At 33.6% G+C, this 14,653-nt stretch overlaps 1 protein-coding gene across 1 annotated transcript; it reads left to right on the forward strand.

Moving 5' to 3' along the window:
- Positions 1 to 12,108: 12,108 nt before the first annotated feature.
- On the forward strand, positions 12,109 to 13,056 carry LOC100720732 (olfactory receptor 9S13-like). The gene has a single exon (XM_003476010.1). The coding sequence runs from the start codon at positions 12,109 to 12,111 to the stop codon at positions 13,054 to 13,056; it is 948 nt and encodes a 315-aa protein (XP_003476058.1).
- Positions 13,057 to 14,653: the final 1,597 nt, after the last annotated feature.

Genomic DNA, 14,653 nt, shown 5'->3' on the forward strand with positions numbered 1-14,653 from the left:
ACAACTTTGATTGAGAGCAGTAGCACCTATAAACAGAGTTTAGAAGTTCTGACTTCCCATAGTTCAGCTTCAAATCAAGTTAATCGGAAATCAAAAAAGTTATTATAATATAACCTACTATTTAAAAAATTTTTTTTCCTTAATTTAAAAAAATAAAATATAAATAATTTTTAAAAAGGAGGAGATTGAGATAACAGAGGACATAACAACATAACAATACAGGTCAAAACAGAATAATTTAAGCAACATAGTCTTTCACCACAAGATAACCTAACTTAATAGTAGTTACCATAGGGTCTCTTTCCTTGAAATATTTCAGTATAACTTTATATGCTACAGCATCAAACATATCAAGACAACGTAAAACCATTCAAGTGAATGAAAGCATTACAGGGTATTTAGAACCAACTACACAAAATGACAAATACTTTCTATATTACCTCCTTGTATATAAAAGTTTTTGTTTGTACTATTACATATAATAAAATCCAATAAGATACAACATGATAAGGCCAATGGAAACAGAAGAGCAACAGCTTGATGAGACTTCAAAACAAGATGATATTAAATCGGCACTAGCTATTATGATGTCTTGTTTTCTTCAAAATGGCTGTTTATATCATCACAGACAATATCAAACAGCCCAGAATAAAACCATTCCAATTAAGGAGTTAAAACTTTATAAGGCTTCAAAGCCATATAATGAGGAATCATGATTACTACATACTTTTATGTATTTGTATCATTTCTTACACTAGGAAACCTATTCAGTATTCATACATGTGAGTTTGATTTATTTCACTTCTGAATATGGTCTCAAGCTGCGCCCATTTAATTATAAATATCTCAATGTGATTCTTCTTTATAGCTGAGTAGTACTCCATTGTATAAAGGTACCACAACTTTTTTATCCATTCCTCAGTTGATGGACACTTAGATTGTTTCCAAGATCCAGCTATTATGAACTGTGCTGCTATAAACATGGGTGCACATATATCACTATGGTATGATGCTTTCAGATCTTCTGAGAATATGCCTAGAAGTGGAATAGCTGGAACAAATGGGATTTCCAATTCCAGAAATCGCCAGACTGACTTCCACAATGGTTACACGAGTCTACACTCCCAGTGTAGGGAGTTCCTTTTTCCCCACAGCCTCTCCAGCATTTGTTGTTTGTGGTTTTCTTGATCCTGGCCATTCTTTCAGGAGTGAGATGGAATCTCAGTGTGGTTTTAATTTGCATTTCTCTAATGACCAATGATGATGAACATTTTTTCATGTATTTATTTGCCATTTATATTTCTTTATATGAGAAGTGCACATTCATCTCAGATGCCCATTTTTGGATTGGATCTTTGAATTTTGGGGGTCTGATTTTATTTAATACTTTATATGTTTTAGACGGAAGTCCTTTGTCTGAGGGACAGTTCACTAAGACTTTTTCCCAGTTTGTGGGTTTTCTTTTCACTATGCTGGAGATTTCTTTTGACATGCAGAAACTTTTAAATAAGATTTCATCCTATTTATTGATTATGGGAAGTATTTCCTGTGTGGTTTGAGGCCTGTTCATGAATTCTCTACCTATTCTTATGTCTTCAAGTTTTTACCCAATTTTTCTACCAATAGATTTAGTGTTTCTGTTTTAATATTCAGATATTTGATCCATTTATATTTTAATTTAGTACATGGTGATAGGAATGGGTCTAGTTTTAGTTTTTGGCATATGGATAGCCAGTTTTTCCCACACCATTTTTAAAGAGACTGTCATTCTTCCAGTGAACATGTTTGGCCCATTTATCAAAGATAAGATGGTTAAGTGTGTTTGTAGTTGTAGTTGTATCTTCTAATCTATTCCATTGATCTTCAGCTCTGTTTTTATTCCAGAACCATGTTGATTTTATTATAGTTGCTTTGTAGTATAACTTCAAGTCAGGAATTGGCATGCCTCCTGCCTTGCCATTGCTGCTTAGAATTGCCTTTGCTATTCTAGGTCTCTTCTGGTTCCAGATGAATTTTAGGAGTGATTTCTCTAGATCTTTGAGGTATGTTGATGGTATTTTCATTGCATTGAATCTGTATAACAGTTTTGGGAGAATGGCCATTTGCACAATAATTACTCCTCCTATCCCTGAGCCATATGGATGTCTTTCCACTTTCTGAGACCCTCTTCAACTTCTTTTTTCAATGTATTATAATTTTCCCTGTATAGGTCTTTAACTTCTTTCATGAGAGTAATTCCTAAATATTTCATTTCTTTGGTTGCTAGTGTGAGGGGTGTGGTTTCTCTTATTTCTCTGTCAATGACTTTGTTGTTAGTGTATAAAAATGCTATTGATTTTTGAATATTGATTTTATATCCAGCTACATTGCTGAATTTATTTATTGTAATGAAGAGTCTTTCAATGGAGTTTTGGGTCTTGTATGTAGAGTATCATGTCATCTGCAAATAATGATAATTAAACTTCTTTTTCTATCTTTATCTTTTTTATTTCTCTCTTATCTAATTGTTCTGGCTAGTATTTCTAGTAAAATATTAAATAGAAGTGGTGATAAAGGACATCCTTGTCTTGTGCTTGATCTTAAAGTAAAGGCTTTCAATTTTTGGCCATTATTGTGATACTGGCTGTTAGTTTGTCATAGATGGCTTTTATTATATTGAGGTAAATACCATCTATTTCAATTTTCTGTAATGTTCTTATCATAAATTAATGTTGGCCCATGTCAAAAGCTTTTTCTGCATCTATAGAAATAATCATGTAGTTCTTACTTTTGTTTTATTGATATGGTGGATTACATTTATTGATTTATGTATGTTGAACCATCCCTGAATGCCTGGGATGAATCCTATCTGATCATGGTGTATAATCTTCTTGATGATTTGCTGCATCCTGTTTGCCAATATTTTATTGAGGAGTTTGCATCTGTGTTCATTAGGGAGATTAGTCTGTAGTTCTCTTTTTTAGTTAGGTCTTTCTCTGGTTTTGGCACTAGAGTAATATTTGCTTCCAGGAATGACTTAGCAAGGATTGCTTCCAAATTTCATTGAAGAGTTTGAGGAGTGTTGACATTAAGTCTTCTTTGTACTTCTTGTAGAATTCTGCAGTGAATCCATCTGGGCCTTGGCTCTTGCTTGTAGGTAAGGACTTAATTACTTTTCAATTTCATTAATAGAGATTTGGTTATTCAGCAGTTTTACATCTTCTTGACCTGGCTTTGGTACTTTGTATTTCTAAGAATCTGTCTATTTCTTCTGTGTTATCAAAGCTATGAGAGTAGAGGTTTTCAAAATAGGTGTTGATCATCTTCTATATTTCTACAGAGTCTGTAGTGATTTCACCTTTTTATTCCTTATTGCATGAATTTGAGCTTTTTCTTACCTTTTTTAAAGAAGGTTGGCTAGGGGCTTATCAATTTTACTTATTCCTTCAAACAACCCTCTCTTTGACTCATTGATTCTTTGGATTGTTTTCTTAGTCTCTAATGCATTGATCTCTGCTCTGATTTTATAATTTCCTCTTTTATTTTGGCTTTGGGTTTGAATTGATTTTTTTTCTAGATGTTTGAGGTATAACATCAGGTTGTTTATTTGAGATCAGAACTCAGTGCAATGAATTTTCCTCCGAGGACATCTTTCATTGCATCCCACAGATTCCGGTAACTTGTATTTGTATTTTCATTTGTTGTATGTATTTTAATTTCTTCTTTAATTTCCCCTGTGACCAACTGTTTACTCAGGAATGTGTTATTCAGTTTCCATGTGTTTGTGAGTTTTTTTCAGTATCTTTTATCATTAATTTCTAATTTCATGGTGCTATGATCTGATAACATGCAAGGGATAATTTCATCTCTTTTGCACTTATTTACATATGTTCCATTAGCTAATATATGGTCTATTTTAGAGAATGACCTGAGAAGAATTTGTATTCTGATGTTGTTGGATGGAACACTCCGTATATATCTATCAAGTCCATTTGTTCACAGGTATGATTCAGCTTTGTTATTACTTTGCTGATTTTCTGTTTGGTTGATCTGTCCCTTGGTGTCAATGGTATGTTAAAGTCTCCTGTTATAATCATGTTACTGTTAATTTGGTTTTTCATTTCTGTTAATACTTGTTTTATACAACTGGGTGCTCTGGAATTTTTGTACATACATATTTAAGATTGTTATCTCTTCATCTTGAAATTTTCCCATAACCAATATGAAATGACCTTCTTTATCTCTTCTGATCATTATTGCTTTGAAGTTCACATTATCTCCAAACAGAATAGCTACCCTCACTTTTTTGGAGGTGGTTCCTGTTTCATGAAATATTGTTTCCTTCCTTTGACTTTCAGTATGTGAATATTCTTTTGGGTTAGATGGGTTTCTTGTAGACAGAATATGGTTGGATTTTGTTTCTTGATCTATTCTGCCAGTCTGTCTCTTTTAATTGGTGCATTGAGACAATTTACATTAATGGTTATAACTGTTTTTAAGTTGGTTTATCATTGACATGTTATCTTTCTGCTTTTGAATCTTTATCCTTCCATTCTGTTACTTGTCTGTTTTGCTTAGTGTTTTTTTCTAAGTGTATCTAAACTGTCTTTCAGTATTCTTTGCAGGGTTGGCTTGGTGATCATGAAGTTCTTCAGCTGTTCTTTGTCATGGAAATATCTTATTTCACCATCGATTTTGAAGGACAGTTTTGCAGGGTACATCAGTCTAGGTTGTAAATCATTTTCCTTTAGAATCTGACATACTTTACTCCATGCTCTTCTTGAATTTATTGTTTGTGCTGAGAAGTCTGCTGTGATTCTGATAGGTTTTCCTTTATAGGTGATCTGTCTTTTCTCTCTCTGACAGCTTTTGATATTCTATTCTTATGTTGGATTTCTGGTTTGGTGATTATTATATGCCTAGGTATAGTTTTATTTTTGTTATCACTATTTGGATTTCTATATGCTTCACTGATCCTGATATCAGTTTCTAATCTCATGTTTGGGAAATTTTCAGCTATTCTCTAAATATCCTCTTCACATCCTTTGTGTTGTCCCCTTCTTTTTCATTTATCCCTATCAATCTTTTGTTATTTTTCTTTGCATCATCTTGTAGCTGTTGAATTATTATTGTCTGATTTCTTGTTATTTTTAAAAGATCTTTTCTTTCCTGTTCAATAGCGGCAATCTTGTCTTCCCAGTCTGAAATTCTATCTTCACTTTCATTGAGGTGGTTTTTAACAACTTTTGATGGAATTTTTGATTTCCTGTATATCTCTTTGTATCTGCTTTATATATTCTGTTTGTTTCTTATAATATTCATCCAGGGATTCTACCTTTTTGTTTAGTTCCTCCAATTTTTTAACTGTGTCTTCTTTAGATATGTTCAGCTTCTCTTTCCTTTCTTTTATCATTTCTCCTTTTACCTGGGAGATTATTTCTAGTTTGAATTCCTTTAAAGCTTCCTGGAGTTGCTTTTTCATTTCAGTTGCTATTATGTCTGATATTTCAGGTGTGTGGCACATATTTTCTTCTATGTACATAGCTTCTAAGCTTTCTTAGAATGGGCTGAAGGTTTGAGATTGTAATTTGGTCTTTTGTTTTGTTTTTCCTATATATCTGTGTTTCAAGTGTTATTCCAAGTCTTCCTCAGGGCCTATTGGAAGTCCTCTTCTGTGCCCTCACCTCCTGGGATTCTGGCTGCCCAGTTTTCCAGATTGAGAGAGGGTCACTGGGGGTGGGGCAGCCCGGCTCAAGACCTACTGTGCTGGTCCAGTGTAACAGGAATCCACAAAGTTCCCTGTCCGGGGCAGAGTGAGGATCCCAAACTAGCTTGGGATCAGGGTATACTGTGGGGCTACTTACCCCAGGCCACCTAGCCTCTAGAATCGATGGCACTGGCAGGCCCAGAACTCCAGAGTCCCCAAGCCTGGCAGGGAGCAATGAGACATGTGCAGGCAAGTACAAGACCCGCTGAGCTGGTCCAGTGCAACAGGAAGCTGTGAAATTCCCTGTCCGGAGCTTAGCAAGGGTCCCAAACTTGCTGGGCTCTGGGGTTGGTGCGGGGACACTCACCCCAGGTTGCCCAGCCTCTGGAATGGATGGCGCTGGCAGGCCCAGAACTCAATTCCTTGCTTTTGGTTAAGAAGAATCAACTTTGTGAAAATGTCCATACTCCCAAAACTGTTGTACAAATTTTATATAATACCAATCAAACTACCATAACATACCTTACAGATCTAGAATTTTTACAGATCCTAAAATTCATTTGGAAAAACAGAAGAAACCTAGAATAGCAAAGGTGATTCTAGGCAACAAAGGCAGGGGAGGAAAGCTCTTAATTCCTAACTTGAATCTGTACTACAAAGCCCTGATGATAAAATTAGCATTGGCAAAGAAATAGACATGAGGATCAGTGGAACAGATTAGAAGATGCAAACACAACTACAAAAGCACTCAGCTCCTGTATTTGACAAAGGGGTTAAACATGTTCACTGGAAGAAAGATAGTCTCTTTAATAAATGGTGCTGAAAAAATTGGCTTTTCCCATGCTGAAGACTGAAACTAGACCCATGCCTATGATCATGCACAGAACTAAAATCTAAATGGATCAAAGATCTAAATATTACAACAGAAACACTAAATCTACTGGAAGACAAGGTAGGTAGAAATCTTGGAGACATAGGCGTAGGCAGAGAATTCATGAACAAAACAAAAACAGCACAGGAAGTACTTCAAAGAATCAACTGGGATCTCATATTATTAAAAAGATTTGTACTTCAAAAGAAATCACCAACAATGTGAAAAAAAAACCTCACAAAATGGGAAAGAATTTTAGCCAGTAGTCCCTTAGAAAAAGGACTTAATCCAGAACACATAAAGAGTTGAAAATATCAATCCCAAATTCAAGGACTCTCTCACAAAATGGGTATCTGAGATGAACACACATTTCTCAGATGAAGATACACAAATGGCAAATAAATACATGAAGAAATGTTCACCATCAGTGGCCATTTGAGATGCAAATTAAAGCAGCATTGATATTTCATCTCACTCTGGATAGAATAGCTGCCATTAAGAAATCAACTGATAACAAAGATTGGAAAGGCTGTGGAGAAAAAGGAACACTGTGCCACTGTTGGTGGAAATGTAGACTGGTGCAGTCATTATGAAAATCAGAATAGAGATTCCTCAAAACATTAGGATTTGAAGTTCCATTCAATCCAGCTATTCCTCTCCTGGGTATTTTCCCAGAAAAATTGAAAAGTTCATATCACAATGATATATGTACACCCATATTTATAGCAGCACAATTTGTAATAGGTAACTCTTGGAAACAACCAAAATGTCCATCAACTGCAGAATGGATGAAAAGATGTAGTATTTTTATATAATGGAATATTACCCAGCTATAAAAGGATGATCTTGAGTCTTCTATAGGTAAGTGGAGGCAACTTGAAACTATCATAATTACAATAAGACAGACTCATATTTAAAAATAACACATTGTATCTGTAGTGTAAAAATAATAAAAACTGAAGGAGTAATGCGATCTGAAATGTGTAATAGATATTATAAAAATGATAGGGAAGAAAAATGCTCTAAAGGATATAACTGTATATGTTTAAGTGTGTAAAACAGATAACCATACTACTAAGTTTTGTTGGTTTATTGAACAGAGTGGTTTGTTCTGTTACTGTTTGATTGTCTATCCACTTTTTATGATTTGATTTGTAACTTCAACAACTATTTTTAAGATGACAATATATAATTCATCCACTAGTGATTTCTTAGTGTTATTTTTTGAAATTCTGTATTATTTCTACAGTTTTCCATTTTGCCTTTTTCCCCTCTAAATAAAAAATAAATTATACACAGAGAGAAAACAGAAAATGATTAGCATGTGGTTAAATATATAATGTCTTTTCATGATGGAAAATTTTTACGTGAATGTGCACACCCAAAATTTTAACATTATAGTATGAGGTGCTAAATGGTTGAGGAAAAACGTGTTAAAGCATTAATAAAGTCTAGAATGTATATAATTTTAATTAAATTGTATCTTTTTTCAATGATTTTATTGTTTAACTACCATTTTTACTGGGCTTGTTAAGTGCAGTGGAGCAGGGACATTGGATGGTTAGGCTCTTCATGGTGAAACTGTTGATGATAATTAAACTCTTGAAAAACACTAGAGAAAAATGTTGAATTACATATTAGGGAGTAGCCATTTTAGTAACTGTGAACTTTTAATCATAGATTATAGACACGACTTCATCTGAAGACAATGGAAAATCATTTTGAGACCAAATAAAAATGATGCATCCAGGAAATATGCACTTTAGGATTAAAAGACAAATAGACAACTCTTCTAAATGTAAAGAATATGCACCTGGCAAAATGGCACTATAGGAGATCCTAACAGAATTTTTTTGGGCTAAAAGGAATTGTAAAAAGAATTAAGATCTCTAAGAATATATAAAATAACTAAATTTTATAAAATTCTGAATAAATACAAAAACCTACATTTTTGGTATAACTGTATAATGACAATACATAAAACCCTGTTTTGAAGTTTATAATGTATCTAGAGAGCAATATGGTCCATATACTTGTGAGGTCTCTATACTTTATATTAAGTGATGCTCCACTAGCTGATTTAGTTTGTGAAAATTTAAGCGTGTACATTTACCCCTAGATGAAGCATTTAAAAATAATACAAATTGGGATAGCAAAAATTTCAAATAATTTCTTAAAACATTTATAAAACTAATCTCAACAAAGTTATTTTTTGATACTTGGGACCAAACTCACGACCTTGCACTTGCAAGGCAGGCACTCGCCGCTGAGCTAAATCCCTGGCATAACAAAATTTTGAATAGTTCAAACTGAGATAATTTTTTGTATTATTTTATATATAGTAGATACATTATGGTTATAAAGTATCATAACTATAAACTATTAATTTTCTTATTCATATGTAAAGGAAATGCTTTGTACTACATCACTTTAACAGATGAAAGACTAAAATTATGCTTAGTAAAGTATTGAAAAGCATTAGATCTGTAATTTGGAAACTCAAAAAAATAATAAAAATGAATTATTTATGTTTTATTCAATTATTCAGAAATGTCTTGACCTCTTGCTCTATGTCTGTTTCATGGTGAATAAATATTTGGTAATCTACTCAGTGGATATCATTATAGAACAATGTTCTATTATTATTGAGATATTATGCAGTTTTACCATGTCATCTACACAGAATAAGTTAAATTACTCTCTTACTAGGAAACCAGTGAAAAAATTTTTTTTGATTTTTTATGCTGTTGCATAATATCACAGAAAGTCTTTAAAAATTTTGTGTAAGATTTTTTTGTTCTCAAAATGCTATTTGCAGAGTTTTTGCATATTTTAGAGTACTGGGGAGGATACTGTTGTCATGCATTATTCATTACCTATTGTCTTTGACTGCTTTTGTACTACAATCACACAGTAGAGGAGGTATGATAAGGTGTTTATTCCCTTTGAATATACTTTTTAGAATGTTTTCTCCTTTTGATTTTAGCAGTTGATGGGTAAATTGTACTGTGATTCTCATTCTTTAAAACAATCCAAGGTTTTCAAAATCTTTTGACACCATTTTCCCCAGAACACTGAAATCACACATGGTGGCTTGACTATCTACTTTTGTTAGTCTTTGTGTTATTTTGATAGCCACCATTTTTTCTTTTAGTGCTCCTATTATTACTTATTTTAAGTATTTTCTTCTCATAACAGTATAATGTATTTACAGTAGAAGTAGGAAATGAGTCATTAAAAAGGTTGCAATTCATGTTAAATGAAATATTTCTCCTTGTACATTATAAATATAAAAGAATCGAGAATTTTTCACCAAATTGTTTTGAATAACAAAACAAATCCTCCAGAGAACATTTTTAACTTTCCAAAGGTCTGATAGATTTACTAATTAAAATTTCTTGTGTACTTTATTTTTCTTTCTCCATTACACCACATAATATTTAACTGTTGAGAAAGACCTGTTATCTCTGGTGAATATCTTGTGGAAGGATTGGCCATTGCTTTGCTTTCCCATCCCAGGAGAGAATTTCTCTTAGGACTCCACCCAAGTCTATTTGGCAGTTTAATCAATGATACAGTACAGTAAACTGATGAATAAGAAAAAGACATAAGCTACCCTTTTTTTCGTATTTGTATGTGGTAGATATTTGAGTCAGGAGCTGAACATTGGAAAATGGTAATCTGCATTGCAGAAAAAAATTCTTGTTAAACAAAGGTTTGCTCCTTTTCATGTTTCTGTTTCCTCAAGAATGTCCTTGAATCACATATCTTATGATAGTGTTTACTAAGATGTAAAATAAGCATTTCTGATAGTGCTTCATGCCCCTTTCTTTTAGATGATTTTAATTGTCTTGCTTAAAGTGTTTCTGAAATTTCTATTAAAACCAGGGAATTACTAGTGTAGAATATGACTTTAAGGAAACTTTGATGATTTGTAGTTTAATACGCTCTGCTAGGAGTTATTTTCATCATGCTTCTTGTTTTCTGAAATCAATTGGTATTTCTGCTAGTATTTAATTATTTTCAGGAAGGTTGATTGTTGTGCCTGGACCAATTTTGCTCTACTATACTACTGAAGTATATTTCTGAAGATCAACATATCAGAAAGGATTTATCCAGATTAAAGTGTAAAGGTCCAAACTGTCTAGATAATGATAACAAGAAAGAAATATATCAGAGGTATTTCATAATTACTTATTTATAATTTCATAATTATACATTTATAATTTAATCAATTCATTATATGATTTACAAATATAATATGTAACTATGAATTTATGTCACAGATGATATTTATATAGTATTTATGATTATATTCTAAATTACAAAAGACATTTTCACAGTACCTAAGTTATTGATTTCATCGTTGGACAATTTTGTTCACAATCTTTGGTAGATTATTGAAGAATAAATAGTGTGTTGCTCAATTCCATGGCTCTAAGCAAGTCATTAAAAAGTTATTTTGTGTTTTGGTTTCCTCATGAAATTAGAATAAAAATTTATTGACATCTCTATTGCCTCTCTTGTTTTTAAGAATATTTTGTAGCTATAGTAGCATGAGTTTAACATGTATTAGAGACTTTCTTAAATGCATATTTACTGTTTTTATTATTTGTATATTCAATTCTTTAAAAAATGTCCATGTGTCTTCTCTTTCAATAATCTTATATGTTTACATTTATAATTAGTTTTTTTTTTCTAAAAAGACAAAGTATCTCTGATGAAAAACATAAATGTCTTCACTTGGATTCTTATGCTTAGAAAGAATGAAAGAGATAAAAGCATGACATAAGGAAAGAAGAGAGGAAAGAAACAATGATGACAAATCTTTAGAAAATTTAAGTAAACATTACTACTGTTTCTAGCCAATTAATTTCTCCCCTAAAATTTGTGTTCTTATAGGGACAAAAATAATTGAAGAAATAACACAGATTAAGCTTCAAAAGATGATACTTTTGTCATGTATGATCAAAGTCTTCTAATATAAGAATTTCATAATGTCATATGTTATTTTTCTATAGAAAATTAAAGCTTAGCTAGCCATTAAAATAAAATGAAATGTTAATTGAAATTAATTCTTATGTTCTGAAATACATTATATATTCAACAGAGTATATCTTTAGAAGTAGATTATATCTGTGAGAAACATCTGTCATTAAGGGAGGTATAGAAATAGATTGATAATAAAATCAAGAAAATAAAAAACAAAAATAAAAACAAATAATACCACCCACACAAAAAACCCAGAAGCTTTCGTTTCCAGTCATTTTTCTGTAATTTTCATTTCATTAAAGCAGTTAAGAGTGTCAATCAGTATTATTTGAAGATAAGTGTATCTGAAAAGGTTTACCAAGCAGATTGAATTATGAAGTAAAAAGGCTTTTTAAGAAAGTTAATTTCATTTTTATTTTTAGTAATGTCATAAAATATTGAAAACAATATAAGTTTTCTTCATGCTAGTTCATCAATTGTTTTTACTAAAATAAGCACACTAATCTGATCAAGCATTTGTTTCATCTTTACTATTGCTGCAGTTCTACTTATCTCACTTATGAAGAGTGAGCTGAATACAAATTACTCAGAGGTGACTGAGTTTATTCTTTTGGAATTTAGAACCTCTCAACAGCTACAGATCCTTTTGTTCTTATTGTTCTTGGTAATTTACATGGTCATTGTGGCAGGAAATGTCAGCATAATAACTGTGATTACCATGGATTCTAAACTTCAAACACCCATGTATTTCTTCCTTAAAAACTTGTCCTATTTAGATCTTTGCTATGCCACAGTCATTGCACCCAAAACCATAGCCAATTTCTTGAGCAATGAAAAGAAGATTTCATATAATGGCTGTGCAGCACAATTTTTCTTCTTTGCCTTGTTTGTCACAGCTGAATGCTTTCTTTTGGCTGCGATGGCTCTCGATAGATTCTCAGCCATTTGCTGTCCTCTCCTTTACCCTGTGCACATGTCACACAAAGTTTGTGTTCAGTTGGTAGCTGGATCTTATATCTGTGGATGCATAAATGCAATAGTGCAAACAAGTTTCACTTTCAGTTTGCGATTTTGTCAAGAAAACAGACTGGATCATTTTTTCTGTGATGTCCAAGCATTAATCAAGATTTCCTGTGTTGATACCTTTGTAAATGAAATTGTGCTGCTTATTCTCTCTGCTTTCATTGTCATCAGCACCACAATAGCAATTCTGTTTTCCTATGTATACATCCTCTCCTCTGTCCTGAAGATTCCCTCAATCCAAGGCAGAAGTAAGACTTTCTCCACTTGTGGCTCCCATATAGCAGCAGTGAGTTTATTCTATGGAACTGTGTTCTTCACATATGCTCAGCCTGGGGCCATCTCTTCACCAGAGCAAAGCAAGATTGTAGCTGTATTCTATACACTTATAATACCAATGCTGAACCCTCTAATATACAGCCTGAGAAACAGAGATGTAAAAGATGCTATGAAAAGGATATTCTGTGAGAAATGGTGCTTTCAGTGACATTTAAAAAATAAACCATGAAGATTCAATGCAATCCCAGGGAAAATAACATCAACATAACTCATAGATCTAGAGAAAATTCTAAAATTCATCTGGAACTAAAAGAGAACTAGAATAGCAAAAGCGATTCTAAGCAGCACAGGCAAGGCAGGAGGCATCACAATCCCTGAATCAAAGTTATACTACAAAGCAACTATGGTAAAATCAACATGATACTAGAATAAAAACAGAGCTGAAGATCAATGGAATAGATTAGAAGATACAACCACAACTATAAACACACTCAACCACCTTATCTTTGATAAAGGGGCCAAAAATGTTCACTGGAAGAATGACAATCTCTTTAATAAATGGTGCTGGAAAAACTGGCTCTCCACATGCTGAAACTAAAACTAGACCATGCCTGTTACCATGTTCTAAATTAAAATCTAAATGGATCAAATATCTGAATATTAAAACAGAAACACTAAATCTGTTGGAAGACAAATTAGGTAAAAATGTTGAAGACATAGAGGTAGGTAAAGAGTTCATAAACAGGAATCAAACCTCACAAGAAATACTTCCCAGAATCAATAGCTGGGATTACATCTTATTAACAAGTTTCTGCATGTCAAAAGAAATCTCCATCATAGTGAAAAGAAAACCCACAAACTGGGAAAAAAATTTAGTGAACTGTCACTGACAAAGGACTTCTGTCTAAAATATATAAATAATTAAAAAAAATTCTGACCCACCCGGCCTGTGGAACTTAGCCCACTGCATGGCCTGGCCCACATTGTCCTGGCTCTAGAAAAATGTGGTTGTGGTGGGACACATGAGCCACCATCCCAGCCCAGCCTTGGAACCAGGCTGCCCCCTCCCACCGCCGTGACTGAAGGATGGACCCACGTACTGAAGTGGGAAGCACCATGAACGAAGAGTGGCTCACGGTGGAGCCATCAGGTATTATAGAAGACTCTCTGGCAACAGATATTTTTCTGTGGACTATTTTAATGAATTCCTAAGCCTTCCATTTATATCTTTTTTTATAGAGCTAATCATTTGGGTTTGAAGCATAATTAGGAGTTACTCTTACTGAAGAAAGCTGGAGCCTTCCTGGACATCAGAAAACATCCCTTACAGAACCTGACACAGTGGTATTTGGCACCATGTTAAGCCTTGAACAGAAATGATAAAGACAGAATAATAAAAACTCTAGGAAAGGACTTCTGGGAGAGCATGGTGGATAAATAACAGCAGCTATGGAAGCTCTCTGAGATAGCCAGCTTAAATTCCAGGAATGGTGCAGTGTGGGGAGTCCTAAGCATGGGGGGATATACCCTGCCAACCCAGGAATGAACTAAGCTGAGAGAAACCAACTGGAAATGCAATCCTGGTGCTACAACTGGAATAGCTAAAATCTCAGTGCTGAAACTGGAACCTGCACCTCTGGAAACCGCAGCTTGAATTTCTTGCCACCACTGCTGCATCTGAATCAGCACATGCAGGGATAGAGACACAAAAGCTCTGAAAGTGGGAATTGGCAAACCAAATTGAGAGCAGAGCTGGGGGGAGCCCTGCATCAACTTGTGGTGAGTGAGAGGCACTGGGACCCTTC

The sequence above is a fragment of the Cavia porcellus genome, unplaced genomic scaffold, assembly GCF_034190915.1.
Source record: "Cavia porcellus strain 051 isolate PalLab524CR breed Dunkin Hartley unplaced genomic scaffold, mCavPor4.1 scaffold_8, whole genome shotgun sequence".
In the NCBI taxonomy this organism is placed as follows: domain Eukaryota; kingdom Metazoa; phylum Chordata; class Mammalia; order Rodentia; family Caviidae; genus Cavia; species Cavia porcellus.

Bases quoted from the DNA above. Each gene is read 5' to 3' on its own strand.
- LOC100720732 (XM_003476010.1), top strand. From the start codon at position 12,109: ATGAAGAGTGAGCTGAATACAAATTACTCAGAGGTGACTGAGTTTATT.